The sequence below is a fragment of the Asterias rubens genome, chromosome 1, assembly GCF_902459465.1.
Source record: "Asterias rubens chromosome 1, eAstRub1.3, whole genome shotgun sequence".
Classification (NCBI taxonomy): Eukaryota; Metazoa; Echinodermata; class Asteroidea; order Forcipulatida; family Asteriidae; genus Asterias; species Asterias rubens.
This window is the reverse complement of record NC_047062.1, coordinates 29,680,209-29,699,650: the sequence shown is the minus strand read 5'-3', so window position 1 is coordinate 29,699,650 and position 19,442 is coordinate 29,680,209. Positions and strand designations below refer to the sequence as shown.

General features: G+C 38.7%; 1 protein-coding gene across 1 annotated transcript; it reads right to left on the bottom strand.

The window, feature by feature from the left end:
- Positions 1 to 2,783: 2,783 nt before the first annotated feature.
- LOC117289532 lies at positions 2,784 to 19,101 on the bottom strand. Its single transcript, XM_033770679.1, has 13 exons — positions 18,988 to 19,101; positions 15,897 to 16,326; positions 13,473 to 13,577; positions 11,938 to 12,006; positions 11,430 to 11,509; positions 10,430 to 10,625; positions 9,998 to 10,095; positions 9,149 to 9,327; positions 6,985 to 7,169; positions 5,527 to 5,611; positions 4,760 to 5,086; positions 3,795 to 3,856; positions 2,784 to 3,071 (listed from the first exon to the last, which is right to left on the bottom strand). The coding sequence occupies exons 2-13, from the start codon at positions 16,023 to 16,025 to the stop codon at positions 2,940 to 2,942; spliced, it is 1,647 nt and encodes a 548-aa protein (XP_033626570.1). The 5' UTR covers positions 16,026 to 16,326; positions 18,988 to 19,101; the 3' UTR covers positions 2,784 to 2,939.
- Positions 19,102 to 19,442: the final 341 nt, after the last annotated feature.

Below are 19,442 nucleotides of genomic sequence, written 5' to 3'. Positions count from 1 at the left end.
ACTGATAGCCCCAAGAGGGAGCAGTCTAAATACTTATACAATAGTTGGCTTAGTGGTGTATTCCCTGCCTTTCACATCTGTGACCCGGGTCCAAATCCTGCACTGGATTTCACAAAGAGCTAAGATTGATCACAGCAAGCTTTCAAAAAAAAAGTAGGAGCATTTTATCAAGTACAAAGGCTGACCTAGATGTTCACATGGTATAGCCTTTGAACAGACTTTTCTGGCTATTTTCAATCACAATTTTTCAGTTTCTACTGAGAAATCCCCATTTTCTAATCAATATGTGCACAAAAACAGGTTCAGTCTAAATTTCTTGCTAAGCAAACTTGCTGGATGAAATCGTTCCCTGCAGGTATCTTCAGACATGGAACACTTGGGCTGTGGCTTCATTACCAGAAAGATATGTTGTGGCCATCTTTGTTTAGCGTCCTTGAATAACTGTGTGTGATTTAAGTTCATAGTTATTGTACCAGACTAGGCACCAGACTATTTTTTTTCAAGCCTCAACGTGGTTTTGTGCATAATTATGTATTTTGGAGAGGAAAAATGGCACCAAAGAAGTAAATAGGGTGGGGCCCCACACAACCTTGGGACCAAATCAGGACAATACAAACAAACACTACTTGTATATAGGAATTATAGCTCCATGCTTATACTGTAGCAATATATAAACATACTTTAAAAAACTGAGTTGTCAGTGAAATATATCAAAGCTATAGGCCTATTTGTTTTTTACTTTGATGTAAATACAAATAATAACATAAAAGCGGTGGGGAACAAACACGGTCATCAGGAAACACAGTTTCAAACAAATTCTTTGGTAACTCGGATGCAGTCATTTGTGTTTAGAGAACACATGGTTAAACCATCCCATGTAATACTAGAGGCCATGATGTTCTCAAATGGCAGTACCAGTCTGTGATTTTTGTTCAAAAGTTGATGAAGTTGATTTTTTTAGAAGTTTAAGGACTCTCAACAGGGAGAGAGAGAGAGAGTACCAAATCATGTACCATGTACAAACACCTCATTGAACCACTCAAACACACTTACATGTACTTAAGCCCACACAAATTGTTTGCCATGGAATGTCAGATGTCACATGTCACATCACACACATTTACCTCAGACAATCTGGAGGTATAAAAGCTACAGGTAGAGAACGCCATGGTCATCAAGGCTAGATATAAAACCCATAGTGTCACTCAAGCCACATACATGAAAATGTGTCACTACTTGTACTATGCAAGTCACTGTGAACACAAGGAACACAAGACGATGTGAACACCTAGACTAAAGGCACTGTCAACACTTGGTAGTTGTCATCAAAGAACAGTATTTGCACTTGTGTATCCTAACAACTGCATCAACTCCCCAACTTGGGCCCAATTGGTCATCAAAGTTGTAAGAGAGAAGAAAAAAGACTGGTTGCACAACTTTGTGTGCTTTCAGATGCATAACAAAAGGCTTCAACTGAAGTCTTAGCATTGGAGTGAGAAATTACCCCAAAACTACATAACTTCAGCAGGAGTTTGTTTATCACAATGTTTATACTTTCAACAGTTCTCAATTTCTCATTACCAAGTAAGTTTTTATGCCAGTAAGCCTGTGAAAATTTGGGCTCAATCGATCATCGAAGTTGCGGGGAAATGATCAAAGAAAAAACACCCTTGTTGGACGAATTTGTGTGCTTTCAGATAGGAACAAAAGACTTCTAGCTAGAAGTCTTTTAATATTTTAGTGCGAAATTACCTTTTTCGTGAAAACTACGTTACTTCAGAGAAAGTCGTTTCCCACAATATTTTATACTATCAACAGCTCTCCAATGCTCAATACCAAGTCGGTTTTTAAGTTAATAACTGTTTTGAGTAATTACCAAATGTGTACCTTCCCTTTAAAGTTGTTTGTGCTTGGTAGCAAAGAATTTTCTTGGAAGTATTTATACTGCACACGGTACTATGGGGGTAACAATTGACATGATGTTTTGCCTCGTACATGTATGCTGATGCAGTATAGCAAAATTTGTCTTTGCTTAATATTGTAGCTCCTTCAGATTGGGTCCCACACCAGATTAACTTCATCTTAAGCACTTGTTTAATGTCACTTTTAGGCACTTGTTAATAACCCTATATTCACCTTGTATAAAAGAAGAGCTGATATGCTTATCTAGATCTAGTTAAATAGCTAATAGATAGTGTCTGGTGTCTTTTGACAGAAAACGCAGCAACTAAATTGACAGTGAAATTATTTTCTATCAGTTTTAATTCTAGAGCAAAATGCAGGCACCATGTGTGTTTTGAAAATCTACTCCCTAATAAAACATAAATGCATTCAAGGCATTTGTTAATGACTACAGTCACCTCTGCTCAAAGACAAGCTTCTATGCAAAATTATAACTAGTTGGTTAACACACATATAATATCAATTGTCTGAAGTGGTTGTCCCTCATCAGATAATTTAGAACCTCTGATACTTTAAAAAAACATTTACACGTTTTTAAGACCAGTATGTTAATATCAAATTTTGTTTAATTTAAAGACAATGTCATACCAAAAACCAAAACCAAAACACCATAGCAGATAAAAGGACATAACTATCATATTGAAACAAAATTCAACCGTCCAATAGATGGAAATTTGCATCGCGGATAAAAATTAATATTAATTTTTATGGGTACAACCAAAATTAATATTTGTATTCCCTACTAAAATCTTGGTGGTCTACATGTAGTTGGTAAGACACTTCTCTAGAATTGCAAAGGTCGTGGGTTTGAATCCCACTCTGAGTATACAGTACTAACACACATCAGTGTATATGGGTGAAACCAAAATTTAAATAAAATTCAACTGACCCCAAAAAAATTCCACTTTCCATGAATACGTAACACTGTGTGCATTTTAGTAAAGACAGACCGAAAAATATATGGTTAAAGAATACTCTTACTGTGACTCCTCACTTGGTGCGTTTGTGTCGTTTTCTTTGATCTTCTCAAGCTCTTCGATGTGAGAGATGATTTCTTGGTGCTCCTCGAGAAGTTTCTGGAGCTCTGCTTGCTTCTTTTCCGAGGCCTCCTACAATAAGAGAAAGTAGAAAATTAATGGTTTTCTCGCTAGCCAAATAGTTTAAATCCACACAGAGTGGAGATGCATGCATACAATACAAATAATTGTTTACTTTTTTTTTATTATATCGCTATATTTTTTTAAAGTCTGCACACACACAAGGCCGACAGGCCACTTCAAGGTGTGGGCTACAATTATTTTATTCCAGAGGCTGTTGCCACCTACTCCTAGTCCTAAGGCTGAAACAGGGTTACCCCAGGGTGACACAGCATTGGTTGGGAGCACTTTTTCTGTTAAACATTCAAAAGCGCTGGTCTAGGTCAATCAAAGAATTATCATTTTTTTTAAATAGTTTTTTTTGTATGCAAGTCGCCAGACACAAGGCCCTGAACGCCACTTCAAGGTGTGGGCTACAATCAATTATTTTTCCAGGGGCCGTTGCCACCTACTCCTGGGGCTGAAACAGGGTTACCCCCTTTACAGTCCATTTGGACCTAGGCTTGGGTATCGCCCATCAGAAGCCTGGCCGATAGAGCAGAAAGCACTACCTCCCCAACTTTTACAAAGCAATCATAGTTAAGTGTCTCGCTTAAGGAAACAAGTGTCAAGACCGTTACTCAAACCCACACTCTGCTGATCAAACAACAGAACACCAGAGCTTGACAGTGCTCTTAACTGCTAGGCCATGACACGCCATGTGGTCATAACTGGTGATAACAACTCAAATCTTACCTTCCACTCTTGCATAAGTTGATCTGATTCAGACTGTTGAGCCGGATCTTTGCCAACACCTGCTGGTATAAAAATATTAAAAAAAAAATAATAATCTAAGGATTCTATTTGTAAAAATGGACAAAAATTCAATAGACATTTCTGGGAAATAATTGCTGTTTTTCACTTGAACATTTACTCTGGGTTACTCCTGGGAAATAAACTACGAGACTGACTTTCATAAATGACAAAAACATAAGGGTGTGGCTGTGAGGTTCATTCCAGTAATTTCCTGGGATTTCCAAGGTTTTTGATCTACAGTGTGAACATGGTTAATAACTGGCAAGGCATTCAATTTTACTTTTCAAGGGGCACAGCAATTTTTTTAATGTGGTAAGGGGTATTTCTATGGGAAAAATATAAGTTTGTACAGGAACCTTGCAAAGGTACCACAATTGATAATTGTGCCGTGGGTGTTTTGAATCCTGACTGGCAATTATCAAAAACATTAAAGGCAGTGGACACTTTTGGTAGTTGTCAAAGGCTAGCCTTCACAGTTGGTGTATCTCAAAATATGCATAAAATAACAAACCTGTGAAAATTTGAGCTCAATCGGTCATCGAACTTGCGAGATAATAATGAAAAAAAACCAACACCCTTGTCACACAAAGTTGTGTGCGTTTAGATGGTTGATTTCGAGACCTCAAGTTCTAAACCTGAGGTCTCGAAATCAAATTCGTGGAAAATTACTTCTTTCTCGAAAACTAAGTCACTTCAGAGGGAGCCGTTTCTCACAATGTTTTAGACCATCAACCTCTCCCCATTACTCGTCACCAAGAAATGTTTTATGCTAATAAATATTTTGAGTAATTACCAATAGTGTCCACTGCCTTTAAGTTGTCTTATGTAGTAAAGTTGGTTCATGTCATCCTGCTTAAACAATTCTGTTTGGGGACAAAACATTTTTCACAAAGATGATGACGTACCTTCAAGTTCAGCCTCTAAGACTTCCTCCTCCAGATCAACAACTCTACTCTCACCATGGTCATCCTCAACAGATACCACGATAGCAATCGACGACGGCAGCATCCTCTCCCCCTGAGACAAGGAGCTGCTCTCTGAAGACTTCTCACTCTTATCCCCACACAGTTCTTGTCTGGTGGATTCGTTCTTTAACTCACCGGTGGGTATACTGTGGGAGTTGTTCTCATTCTCGGTCAGGTTTGACTTGCGGGATCTTGCTGGGCTCGTTGGGGGTGTGGACGGATGGATTTTGGAAGTTGTGGAGTCTTTGCTTGAGAACGTGGTAGTTCCTGCAATTGAACGGATACAAAAAGGATGCTTGTTTTTTGGGCCTCGACAAAAAGTGATGTATAAATTGTACTTCCTTCAATTAACTGCAGAGTCGTTAGTTTTGGGAGGAGTGATCTGAAAGTGAGTCAGGGTGTACACAGCTCAAATTTTACACTGGACCTCAGGCTTGAGGCCTGTGATTTTAGCTTTGGGCCAGTAAACCCATGAACGAACAAATCTTGCTGTCTTGTGTTTTCAAGTTAATAGCAATACCCTTGAACAGAAACAAATTGTATTTAAATGACGACTTTGGGTTTGATAAAATATCTTTTAGTTCTATGAGTAATACTTAATACCCGTGAACACATTGGAGATTAGTCTCCTCTCACAGGTCTTCGTGCTTTTTCAAACAAACAAAGTTAATTGCATGTTATAATGGATAATTTATTTTGGCAAATACCTCCAACACCACTGGATGAGCTGTTAATCTTGCGTAGGTCTGATGTGGATGTTGCTGGGGTACCACTCGGTACTCTGAAACCATTCTGTGGAAAGGAGGAAAGTAATTCACTATAAATAAAAGCCTCGATTTGTACGTAACAATCGCCATAACTCAAAATATTCTGGATGTTTGGACTCTGGAAAACAATGCTATTATGTAATTTCTCCCCCTTCAAGGCAAGTTCACATATTAAAGGGAAAACAAATTGTAGCGTTTAACCTGGAAAAACAAAAAACATAAGAGATGAATCTTCCCTTAAAAAAGTTTAGATGATAAAACCATGTTCTTATTTTGATTCTAGTCTCTTTTCATTTTGATTCTAGTCTCTTCTCATTTTGATTCTAGTCTCTTCTCATTTTGATTCTAGTCTCTTTTCATTTTGATTCTAGTCTCTTCTCATTTTGATTCTAGTCTCTTCTCATTTTGATTCTAGTCTCTTTTCATTTTGATTCTAGTCTCTTTTCATTTTGATTCTGGTCTCTTCTCATTTTGATTCTAGTCTCTTCTCATTTTGATTCTAGTCTCTTTTCATTTTGATTCTAGTCTCTTTTCATTTTGATTCTAGTCTCTTCTCATTTTGATTCTAGTCTCTTTTCATTTTGATTCTAGTCTCTTCTCATTTTGATTCTAGTCTCTTCTCATTTTGATTCTAATCTTGTAAATAAAAATCCCAATCCAGTGAAGATTCCGAGAAACAAGTCCTGCTGTCTTGTGGATTTTCCTCCCAATTAGAGCAAGGACACTGTCTTAGAAGAATGATGTTTAAAGGCACTGGACACTGTTGGTATATACTCAAAATAAATGTTAGCATAAACACCTACTTGGTAGTGAGCAATGGAGAGCTGTTGATAGTATAAAACATTGTTAGAAATGGCTCCCTCTGAAGTAACGTAGTTTTCGAGAAAGAAGTAAAATATTTGAATTTATTTCGAGACCTCACGCCTGAGGTCTGGAAATCAAGCATCTGAAAGAACACAACTTCGTGTGACAAGGGTGTTTCTTTCTTCCATTATTATCTCACAACCAATTGAGTTAAAATTTTCACAGGGTTGTTTTTTAATGCATATGTTGAGATACACGAAGTGAGAAGACTGGTCTTTGACATTTACCAATAGTGTCCAGTGCCTTTAAATATTAAGTTTGAGTCTCACAAGTATCTTTCAATCCTGCTGAGTATCACCCATAAAACAGAACAGATAAATTTTCTCTTAGTGTATGTTTTCAAACAAAAAGTTTAGATGATAAAACTGTGTTCTCATTTTGATTTTGGTCTTGTATGTAAATACAATCCCAATCCAGTAAAAATTCTGAGAAACAAGTCCTTTGGTCTTGTGGAATTTCCTTCCTCCCAATTAGAGCAAGGACAAGGACAACGTTGTTATAAATCTAAGGCCTGTGTGGGGGTTCAGTATGTACCTGCTGTGAGTAGATCTCTTCCGAGTCAGCAAACTTAGCATTACTGCCTCGTGTAGGTGGAGGAATGCCCTCTATGCCTGGGGGTGGATCAGAGGGGAGACTGGCTGCTCGTCTACTCAGTGAAGACTGGCTGATTACCCCTACACCTGGTGCTGCTAGTACTCTCTCTGTACTCTGTGTAGGAGCTACAAAGGGAAACAAGGGGAAGTGATTATTCTGTGCTTCTAAAGCCACTTTCGTACTATGTCTCTTTAGCCTGTGGAATACAGCCCTGGGGAAGCCCTAAGAGTTCTTTACCCCACTGTTACCCCGAGGCACTATCACACTGTGTCCCTTTTCCGTGGGATTCCGGTTGCATGTTTATTCCGACTCTATTTCCCTGGGCATGCCCATTTGCTGAGTAGATGGGGGTAAAGTGATTAAAGTGTGAAAGAGCTAGCCATTATTCCCAGGGTTGCCCCCCGGAGAATAGAGTAGTGTGAAGGGAGTGATCGCACTTTAAAAACATTATTGTCAGAGCTCACGCTTAACTTTTACCATTGCTAGCCAGCCAGCCATGACCCAATTCTAGAGAGCTGCTTAAGCATAAAATATTGCTTAATAATTGTCTGCTTAGCAGAAATGATCAGGACACCAGTCACAAATCGTAAATATGTCATGGTATTTTAGCTGGTAATCTTATTCTTGTAAGCATATTTTTGTGTTATGCTTAGCTACTTTATTGTTGCTCTATGAAGTTGGGCTCAGATCAGTTACATGTCCATGTCATAGTTAATATAGAGTTGTAATGGTCATTGCCTTGGATTTGTTTGTTTCAAATATCAAATTTGTACTGCACCTGATCACATTAATTTACAAACCAGCTGAACCAGTTGAAAAACATAGGATTTGAGGCATTGTATGGTGAGGTATCAATATATATTTGGTTTGCGGTAACACCATGTGTGTTCTACTTGCCAGGTAGAGTTTGTTCTTAGAGAACTGTCTTTCTTTATTCTACTATCGTGGAGTAGATTGTTCGGGTGTTCGGAAGACTTCTCAGTTCTGAAAAGAACTGTCCTGCTTTTTAATTATTACCCGGGCGGATGGTATAGAAAATAGGCGGGGACTACTACTTTAGCTTACAGGATCGTAATTAACTGTACTGTACAGTTGAAAAATCTTACGATTTTTTCCTCCAACTGTATATTATACTGGACTGGCTCAAAGTTCCTATATATAGGGACTTTGAGCCAGTGGAAGACATTGTGGCTTAAACAGAACATTTTTTGATATTTCAAATTTCAATAGTGATATGAACATGCTGTAGGTCATAATAAAATACTGTATTTCATGCATACATTACACACCACTGATATGAAATGAGTGATACCCCATAACAATAATACTTCAGAAAGAAGAAATTTGGTGTCTCTGTAGGTCTAATTTGCACTCCACTCGTGAACTTGTGAACAAAGTGTTGTCCCTAAAACAAAAGACTAAACGTTCAGCCCTGCAGAGATGGATCACCCACAAACACACATCACAAGTGCTCAAGTCTTTGCAAACACAATCATGTTGGCTGGCCAACTTGAGTTTATGAAGATAAAATGGCAGCAACTTTGATAACAAACACAACCACAATGTGAACTTGTGATAAAAACAGAGAGGTGCAAAGTGAATGTCTCGATATACATACTTGCATATCATCACAAAGTGTTTCGTTTTATAGGTAAAACTATCTTACCCCGATAACGATCAGAGACAGAAACTGACATATAGCCAACTTGGATAAAACATAACAGAACTTTAATTAAAAGACACTTAAAGGCACTGGACACTAATGGTAAGTACTCAGTAATGGAGAGCTGTTGGTAGTATAAAACATTGTGAGAAACGGCTCCTAATCTTAGGGTTTGCACGTTACAGTGCAAGGGTGGGACTCGTCCTAAGATTAATCCTAAGTTAGGAAGAGTTTGGTGAAATCGACGGCAGGATTGGCTGTAAGTTGTAATCAAACTGTTGACAAAACAAAGCATTGATTCCTTCTCAATTGAGTCAATACTCAACTAATTCTCTTGTTGTGGTTTGCTTGGTGTTGACATTCACATCAAGTACGTAAGTGGTTTTTTTTACTTCAAAGAGTATCAAAAAATGAAATTGACTTGAAACATCTTAAACTCACCTGGTAAGCGTGTCAACCTAACTTTACTTCCCCCATCATCGGATGTCTTGGCTAAGCATTTACTATTGTAGTAGTAAGGTGCAGGTACACGGGGCTTGGCAGAGCCTGCGAGTGTAGACCTTGACCTCAAGTCACTGTACTGCACAACTGAATGGGGACTCCTTGGATTTCTAAAACTCCTGAAGCAATCAATCGAAACACAGAAACAATTATATTAATTTTGGTCTTTACCCTTACATTAATGTGTGTTAGCACTGTGTAGACCACGTGAACTTTGTTTACGATAAGTGTGACCGTGTACATTCTTTGGGTGTTCTGGCAGGCAAGATACTGCACTGGTCATCTGGGAAAGTTGACATTTTGAGTCATAATTTCCACATAAATCCAAGAGTTATGAAAGTAAAAACTGGATAAGTTTTGAGATGTGCCCCCTTTCATCATATCAAAAGTTGATGAATAAGACAGTGCAATCTCCATAAAATATAAGATTTGATGTTTTCTTCCATTGGGCTGTGTACAAATCTTGCCTGCAAGAAGTCCAGGCTCTGTGGCTCTTTTGTAAACGTGTGATGTCACAGGTCACATCGTCTATACTCACTGTATATTAAGCTCTTTGAAAACAATCACATGCATACTACTCGTTGGGATTTGAACCCATGACCTTTGCAATTCTAGAGCAGTGTCTTAGACCACCGAGATTGCCCGGTAGCTAGAGGCTTGCGTTTGTCACAAGTTTATGGAATGCTACAAAATGCTGGTGCAACATGCAGTCAACTCGGTAGGTGGAAAGCAATAGTAAGTGGACATTTATGTCAAAAGCATAGTAAAAAAATAAGTGTTGCAAAATACCTTATTGTCAAAGGTGTAGCTACTGTCTTTGTTCTGAGGCTTGATGGACCTCCAGATTTCCTTGCTGGTAAAAGACTCTGCAAACTGGATAGATTCCCCTGTAACAAAAACATAGGCAAATCTTTGTAAACCCAATCGAGATTTAACTGATTATTAGAGTGCTAAATCTATGTAAGATTGGTTCTCGAGAGCCCAATTTCATGAAGCGTAAAAATTGCTTAGCACAGACGAACCTCGCTTACATGTAGCTGGAATAGATTACCAGCCGAATCTACCATGTAATGTATTTTGTTTGTCACTGGTTCCGAACTAAATTTGGATGAGCACAACAACTTTGCTAAGCAGACTTTTCTGCTAGCCAGCTGTATGAAATTGAGCCTAGTAACCCCCACTTGGTATAACAAAACTACCCATGGTTTTATAGAACCTTACCTTACAGACTTTCCTGTAACATTCCTCCAGTCCCACCAACTTCTTGTTTGCATTTTGGATATCTTCAATGATGGACGGAGCGAGGCTGGATTCCCTGCCGGTGCTCAAAGAGCGGAGACTCAACTCTTCAAGGCCCAAATCTTCAAGATGGGTCACCCCGCTGTTAGATGCAGCAACAAAATTTCGGACAGATTTCCTACAAATTGAAATGAAAATTTGCGATAAATTATTTTAGGGTGGCACGCTTGTAGGAGGGGTAAATTTGTTTGGAATTAGGTTTGAAGCAGGGGTGTGTTTTTGCAGTCGTAATCAATAACCGTTCCAATGGCCAGTGATCAACCAATGACTAGTTTAACCGAAAGTTATCGGTCGATCTCAAAAAAACGCACCCAAGGTTGATCGTCACCAGGCTGAGCAACATGTAATCCACTGAAAGTATGAAGAATACCACTGCCTCCGAGTGTTGGATGCATTAATGCTCATGTCAGCCTAGCTTGACCGCATTTCTACATGCTTCTCAAGTCTTAGTGTAAGGTTCAAGTCAATGCACATGAGAGGTCTACTGGGATGTTGTTCATCTGGGCCTGTTCTTGGGCAAGCATGTGCCTGTAAACTACCTTGTGTACCATAGGTCTTCCTAACCTTTCATTTGTTTTAAAGTGCGTCTTAAAAGAGCTCTTTCTTAAATATAAAGTCTTAGATCTGAGTACAGGAGTGTAAATGATTGAAAGACTGACCATTGAGAAAACCAAGTTGGGACAAGACCAAAAGTGAATGTAGCCTACTATTAATAGACCGATCCAGTAGGCTCCGCCAACGATGCACGTGTGAGCAAGAACACGTGGTGCTCTCCAATGCCTTTCTGTACAACTCTGCCGCGCGCGCCACAAGATACGCAAGCATGTGGGACCTTATTTGTCGGACCTTCGTTTCGTTCTGATTGGTCAATATGCAATGGGGCGGAGCTTTTAGTGGATCGGTCTTTTGAGGTTGAGCTTACCTTAAAACTGGCGATGGATTATTATTTGGATTTAGTTGCAGCTGGGCTTCATCCTGTCTGGACTTTGGTGGTTTCGCTTTCTAGAGAGGATAATGAGACACACCTTTTAAACATGCATATGAAGTGATTTGGTTTTACGCCAACACTGATGTGTGCCAAAAACAAAGAAGATTCAAACCCATGTAGTAATTTCTAATGTGATGCTCGTGTGACCATTCTGAATCTGCATTGTACATGTGTTCAAATTAAAATGCGTCAAATTAGCTAGGTTTTTAAAATCATAATTTCAGTATTCACTTTCTCTTTTTTTAAGTTCTACATCAATTTGTCATAATATCCTGGCAGTGAAGTTGTGTAAATCATTTGCATAGAACTTACAGGGGACATTGGTTTTTTCCAAGTCTTTGAGTTAGAAACCTTGCGCTGCTAGCGTCCCCGCAATGGCGCCTAAAAAAGATTGGTCTATTAGACAACTTTCAAACTGAAAACATATTCAGACTGGGCTCACCCTGATTGGCTGTGGTTGGAATCCTCTTGGCTCTTCTCGGATCCGTAGAGCTTCCACTCGCTGTTGCTGCTGTTTAGGGCGGAGGATGGGTAGGCGAAGGATCATGGGTGGGGTATAAGGGAGTGCCATCGGGGTGGGACAAGGGTGTTTGTAGATGTACAAGAGGGAGGCAGAAACACAGTCAGGATCAGTCAACAATACTTGCTTAGCGCTAACCTGCTGTAACTTAGGTTGTAATCCCTGCTCTAAGCCTGCCTGTCCTGGATCGGTGTAGGCCTGTTAATAGTCAACCACAAAACTAAACTAAAAACCTGCTTACTGTTAAACCTGTGTGTAAACCTTGAGCTGGTCCTAGCCCTGTATAGGATGCTGTAGTATAACACGAAAGTGTAAAGTCGCCAGGGCTAGAGCTGGTCCTTGCTCTATGGTGTAAAAACCGTCAAGACCTACCCATTCACGAGTAGAATCCTTGGCAGAAGCCTTGTGGATTGTTAATGCTACACCAGTAACAATAGGGCTACCCCCTTTAACCAAGTACAACTACGTAACAATAAAACATCCTGTGAACAGTTGGCCTTCAGATGGATCTTAAAGCAACAACAACCTCAACCCATGGAGTTATGGTCTGACGTAATATAAAATGCCTTTCTGACAAGATACTCAATGCATGACCTTATCCTTATTAACAAATAATCAATCATCTGGTAGGGATTCTTCATGTTTGTTCAACCCACTTTGAGTAGGCTGTAAAAGAGATGGACATCAAAGATGGTAGAGTGAGATTGATATATAGAAAGAGAATAGTTTAAAATACAATGTAACTTGTGTAGAACATCTTAAATGTGTATCTACCAACATGTACAATTATAGGCCTAAATTTAGAGCTAGATCCATTCACTACATAGTTTTCCCTCTATATGATACTAAGTGCAAAAACAAGCACAAGCTACAACGTAAAGTTTCCAATTATCTAAAATTCAAGTATTACAGAAGTCATAACTGATCTGTGACCTACATGTCTTAATCTGAACTATAATACACCAAAGCATCCTATGGAAACATCACACCAACTTTTTTTATAAAGAAGAATGATGAAATTTAAGTTCTAGATGTGGGAGGAGAACCCCAACAGGGGACAAAAAGTTTAGAGGGAACTGCAGCTGATTTCACGAAACGCTAGGATTAATCTTATACCGAGTTACGACGAGTTACTAGTCCTAACTTAGGATTAATCTTAAGGTTTGCATTTGACAGTGCAAGGCTGGGACTCATCCTAAGTCCTAAGATTAATCCTAAGTTAGGAAGAGTTGGTGAAAACGACGGCTGGTCCCATTTTCATGGCTCTGCTTACTCTCAATTCTACGCTTATGGCCTATGCGCTTTCCTTACAGCAAACCGTAAGCGCAGAATTCTGCAAAGCAACAAGGAAACAAAATCTAAAGACTTGGATTCTGTTGGATTGTCCAAGTGGATAATCCTTGACATGAAGCTAAGCAAAGCACCTAATTCAGTAATTCTTTACAAACACAACTTACCCTTCTTCGTTTCTCTATAGGTGTCCTTGGTCTAAACAGTGTACCTCGAGGCTTGGCTAGAGGAGGCACGGAGTGATAGGTACGAGGTGAGTTAGGAGGTACCTCCTGAAGACAAACAAAAAACAAACCATAATATATTAAGACCATTAAAGGCAGTGGACACTTTTGGTAATTACTCAAAATAATTTTTAGCATGAAACCTTACTTGGTGACGAGTAATGGGGAGAGGTTGGTAGTATAAAACATTGTGAGAAACAGCTCCCTCTGAAGTGACTTAGTTTTCGAGAAAGAAGTATTTTTCCATGAATTTGATTTTGAGACCTCAGATTTAGAATTTGAGGTCTCGAAATCAAGCATCTGAAGGCACACAACTTCGTGTGACAAGGGTGTTTTTTCTTTCATTATTATCTCGCAAGTTCGAAGACCGTTTGAGCTCAAATTTTCGCAGGTTTGTTATTTTATGCATATGTTGAGATACACCAACTGTGAAGGCTAGTCTTTGACAATTACCAATAGTGTCCAAAGATCATCAATAGTACCAGTAGTGTGCAAAGAGTCTAGCAAGGGGCCCTTGCTTAATTTTGAGCAAGGTTGATAAATTATACCTTGTGAATGGACAACAGAGTTTGTACTGCTCATAAAGGACAGAAAATTTGAGATTTCACTTTAGGGACCTTGGACAGTCTGAACATTATTGCCCTTTCACAAGAAGTGCAATTTGTAAAACTTCACAACCATGCTAAAATTAAGCAAGAGACCCCTGCTAAATACTACTGTCAGATTAGGACAATCAGATTAGGAAATATATTCCAAGCTGACATCATATTGCACTTTCAAAACAATCAACTTAATCACTTGAAAACATTGAAATGAGAACAGCTGTTACCTTTTCTTACAGATTAAACAAACAAATTAACAAACAAACAAAGCATCAACTTTCATTTAAGGTTTAACCAACCAATGCAATGGAAGACTTGAGGAAGTTTTTTTATATACGTACATTTCTCGCCAGCAGTACGCTTGCTCAGACCTACATGTTTGTGCACAATACTGAGCATGTGCGCGCATGCTCAATGCCGCATAAAACGACCGTATTGTCTGCTGCCGCCAGCGTCTCAAAAGCCTCCCAATAAGCTTGGGCGATATCGATTTATTTTATTCACGATATATCGCCGACAATATATCCCGATATTCGATATAATCGCGATCAATGAAATTCGACATCATCAGTCTTAAAACTCCAAGTGAAAGTTGTAAAAGAGACAGTCCTAGCATAAGAGAGGTGTTCTAATGACCTATTCTTCTGGTTTTACTCCCAACCTATGGGGTGCAAGATGTCTCAGCTAGCTAATACATCGCGATATTTAATCGATATATCGATATATCGCGATTATCGCGATATTGATATTTCGATTAAAACCAAATCCATCCGATATCGAAATAGTGTCCAAATTAATATCGCGATATTCGATAATATCGTGATATCGCCCAAGATTACCTCCCAATAATCATTGCGCATGCCATTCAAGCTACGCGTATGAACCTCCTGGAGGGCAACTGATTGATTTGTGTTTATATTGTAGAACTTAATGTTTGTCAGTAAATATCATAAACTCCTAGGTGCCAAATGAACAGTGATGAATTCCACACAGGCTATGGTAGTCTTTGTATCAACTAAATATTGACATAGGTTTCACAGTGTGGCTATGGTATGACCGTGGTATGCTTAATAGCCTAACCAAACAGAAAAAACCTGAGGGAGAAATGGGTTCTTTAAAGCTAATGATAAATTAACAAGTAACTAGACGTATCTATTTAAGGTCGTTAATGCTCTTGGTGTGAGTTTAATTTACGTAATAAATGAAAAGTTTTCTTTTAAACCTCAATGAAACTAAGTAATAAATGATTGATTAGTAACCAAATTTTTTTTGTTAAAAAAGCTAAATGCGGTGTAACATTTTTATGTAGAAATTATTCTGTAGGAAGTCGACAGAATGTTGACTAAAGCTTCCTAAATTGCACTCATTAAGCCCCTTAATGGAACAGTCGAACAGCTTGCCAATAAGGACTTTTCCCAGTGCTTTGTGTTTAAATGTAGGGCCTGTAGACTTCCGTTGTATCTTTATTAATAGCATTGCCTTTAAATCAACATTACCAAAATGAAACGTCTTTGAAAAAACAAAAAACATTTTTGACTCAACCTTTAAGGCCGCCTGTTGGTTTGAAGAAACTATCAACTCGAATCTAGTATTGTAGGGAATAAAGTTAGTATCGGCCTGCCCGTACATTACGCAGTTCAACACTAGAAGTTCAGAAGGCAAAATAGATTAGTTACAAAAAGCAGTCAACAGTTTTTTGTTAGGTTTGACACTTATTGGTCTATAAAATAATAAAAACCAAATAACGAAAGGATGTTTTACTTACACTTCCTAAATAAACACCAGTCATGTTCCGTGGCATGGTTCGCTGTTGCCGAGCTGGGAGACTGTTGTACGTCAACATGATGTGTGCACTGGCAGGTGGCAGATCGGCACTGGGTTGCACACTCTTCATAATTAGAAATGATGTGTGTGCACGCACGTCGGTTGCGTCAAGAGCAAATCATCAGTTTCTCTTTTTATGCTCAAACATTTTTCATTGAATCAGTGAAACCCCACAGGAAGCTGATATCTACTGAGCATTAATTAGTTCAGTGTATCCAGGTTGTATCCACGTCACATGGTCCGTTTTGATCCCATACTTTCCCCCCAGGAGCTTGTTTTAATGATGAGGAGTCCCAGGCTGTCTGTCGGCAGTCCTTTGGTGTTGATTGAGGTATCTGTTTAGCGCATCTTGTTACAAACTTCTGTATTTCCTGAAATTAACAAAAACCATCATTCATTTGTGAAAATGATCTTTTGTGTATATCTTAGGAGTTAAAAGAATCCCCATGATACTTTGTTCTTGTAAGAGAAAGGCAATCTACCCTAGTAGTAGGGGGCAGCAGCTGATTTCACGAAGCTTTACGCAACTGCGTAAGTCCACCTGCGAAACGTTAATGGCGCAACTTACGCCATAAACGTTACGTAGTGGACTTACGCAGTTGCGTAAAGTTTCGTGAAAGCGGCTGCAGGTCTGGTACTTCACGGAGTAACTGAAGGCGATTGCCTCCGTGCCCCCTTATTGGTGCCCTAGAAATGCTCAGTAGAAAATTACAATTTCCTAGAGAACCATAAATGCACCACGGATAAAATGCCACAAGTGGTGCTCCTGCCCTTTTAAAGATGAAGTATACAGGCCTATAACAGAAATACAAATTTGCACTAGACTATTTAAAAGGGCACCAAGGCAATTGCCAGGGGCAAGATGGAAGCAATTAACTTGGTTGCCTCCCTGGACTATAATCCAAGTCCGAAAAGAACCCGACCCTGGTTTAACAAAACTTAATTATCTTCACATTTGTCGGTTGAAGAACTTTCAAGAAAAGGTCAAATTGTAATTGAATATCTTTAAAAGCTATTAATGGAAAATCCTAGAACACTCGGCATGGGTACTCTTTGAAGAAATTGATGCTTACAGTTTTTTTCAGGGCAAAAACTTGCTTTAAAAAAATAGTTGAATCTTCATTGTGTTCTGTTCTGAAAACTCATTAATTCTTTTGAGGATTATTTTTGACGAGGGTACAACAGGGAAAGAGTACCTTAAATAGAAAACTTTGGGGCCGAACTCTCTCTGCCACATTATTATTATAGTATAACTAAATTTAATTCAATATATTTTTTTTATCTACTTATTAATTATTCCACTCAATTTTAAACAAACAACTATCAGGCCTGCATCTATCAAATATTTAGGTTTATGAAAATCAATTTGTGTTTTTTTATAAGGTAATGTATGAATGTAGGCTACCTGGCTTAAATATTGATGCGCTTTAAATAATTTGGATGTGGGAGGAGTGAAGCTGAAGCTGAACCTGAAGAATTAGACCAATTTGAATAAGAAAAAAATTCAGAATGCGTAGTTTAATTATTATTTATAAATTATATGGCTCTCTTTTAACATTGGTCTTATCATGGACGCCATTTTATTTTATGATAAAATGTTAAAACTTAAAATTTAAAAAAGAGAGCCATGACAACAGCCAAAAAAGGTGGGCTTATTATTTAGAGTGAGACGTAGAAGCCCTGTGGTGGTACTGTGTAAGATGCCAGTTCCGTCTTGTCCTGTCTGTCACACATGTAAATTGTCATGTCACTGTCACCAGTGTCAGTGCCGTTTCATTTAGAGTGACAAGTAATGACTATGTACAATGAAAATGCTATGCTAGCGTGGCTTGGAAAAAGACATCATCTTTGACTGTATCAATGTGTGTGTTGTTTAGTTTCATTGTACTTATTGTTTGTTTTAAATGTTAATATCAATTTGATAATTGATGACAGTTACTAACTATTTGGTGAGTTTTTTTTTTATCGTTGCCTTGGTCAGTTGCTTGCATGATGATTGAAGTCGAGTTTATGTATGTTGAAATCATAAAACAGGATAAAAGCAAACTCAACTAACCTGTTTATGTAGAGCCAGGGGTGGATTTCACAAAGAGTAAAAAGACTACTGACTAGTCCTCTCTCGAGTTGAACATTTGAACTAGTTATCTTTTGAATATCCTAGCCTACACGAATACGATAACTTTTTTAATATTAAAAAAAGTTGATTTTTTTAAAGTCCCACCTTAGGTCAGGAATAGTCCTACGACGTAGGACTAGTCCTTACGACGCAGGACTAGTCCTAAGTTGGGACTTAAGCTTGGTTCATAAGGTTTATCGCGATTCAGAACCACAATGCATTGTGGGAAGGAATATTGGGTCGTTTCTATGCAGTTTCTACGACTTGTGCACGCAACGCCTATACCTTTGTGTGGGTTCAACAGCGCCCTCTCTTGATATTTTGCTATTCGCGATAAACCTTATCATACTTCCTGCGAATGCGATACGAATTTTGGCGTCACAAATTCGCAACAAATAATTCGCAGCAGTTCAACTCTGCTCAACTCACTTGCCAATATCAGTGCGAAAGAAAGGAGGGTTGTGACGTCAAATTCACGTCAAATGCGCTTCGCAAAAGAATCGCATTCGCAGGAAGTATGAACCGGGTTTTATTATTAATTAGTCCTAACCTAATTACCTAGTATTAACTGAGTCTTTGACAATTTGACCCCCAGCCTCCAGCTCCCCTCCAGTCCAGGGACAGGTACATGGCCAAGAGCCTGCAGAGGGAATCCTTAGCTTAGTTTTAACGTTATTTATATCATGGAGGTTTATATTGTAGTAAGGCTCTGAAACAATACATCATGTTCACATCACAGTTTCCACAACAGCAATCAATACGACCATACACAATCAGGGTACTTTGAGGGTGCGGGGTATTCTGCAATTGTGTCAAACGAAAGTTTGTTAACTTGGTTGGAACACAAGTCAACAGAACAACAAGAACAACACTACCACAGCATTTGCTTGGTAAATAACTCACGTAGTGTACTTACCCATATTATCAGTAAAATGTCCGTCCTTGGTTGTCTAAATTCACTTGACTTAAAGTTCAAGCACGTAACGTTAGTTTATCAACTTTTTGTGCATCACCAGGCAATAACTATATACAGCGGCCATGATTTTCATTATGCATAATGCACACAGCTAGTAGTATACACAGTCACCACACACAACGTTTTATTGCTTAGTTGCATGACGCGCATGATGAATGGCCGCTAGCTTGAGTGACGTCATAGCAACAAGAACCCTCCGAAGCGTTTAATAACACACATTTTGATTGGTTCAGTAGATACCACGTGACTATGTTGCAAAACTTTGTGTCGTCTGCTTAAAAAAGGGTGCAGTGACCATAGGGCTACATAGCTCTATGACAGTGACGCACTGTTTGTGCACATCTTGATGTATAATGTAAAGTTGAAATCGGCAATGAATGTTTGTACGATTAAAG

Excerpts from the sequence above, each read along its gene's own strand:
- LOC117289532 (XM_033770679.1), bottom strand. The coding sequence starts at position 16,025 with ATGAAGAGTGTGCAACCCAGTGCCGATCTGCCACCTGCCAGTGCACAC. Across the intron at positions 13,578-15,896 it reads CTGGTGTTTATTTAGGAAGT|GAGGTACCTCCTAACTCACC; the intron begins GTAAGTAAAACA and ends GTTTGTCTTCAG. Across the intron at positions 7,170-9,148 it reads TAGGTTGACACGCTTACCAG|CTCCTACACAGAGTACAGAG; the intron begins GTGAGTTTAAGA and ends TTCCCTTTGTAG.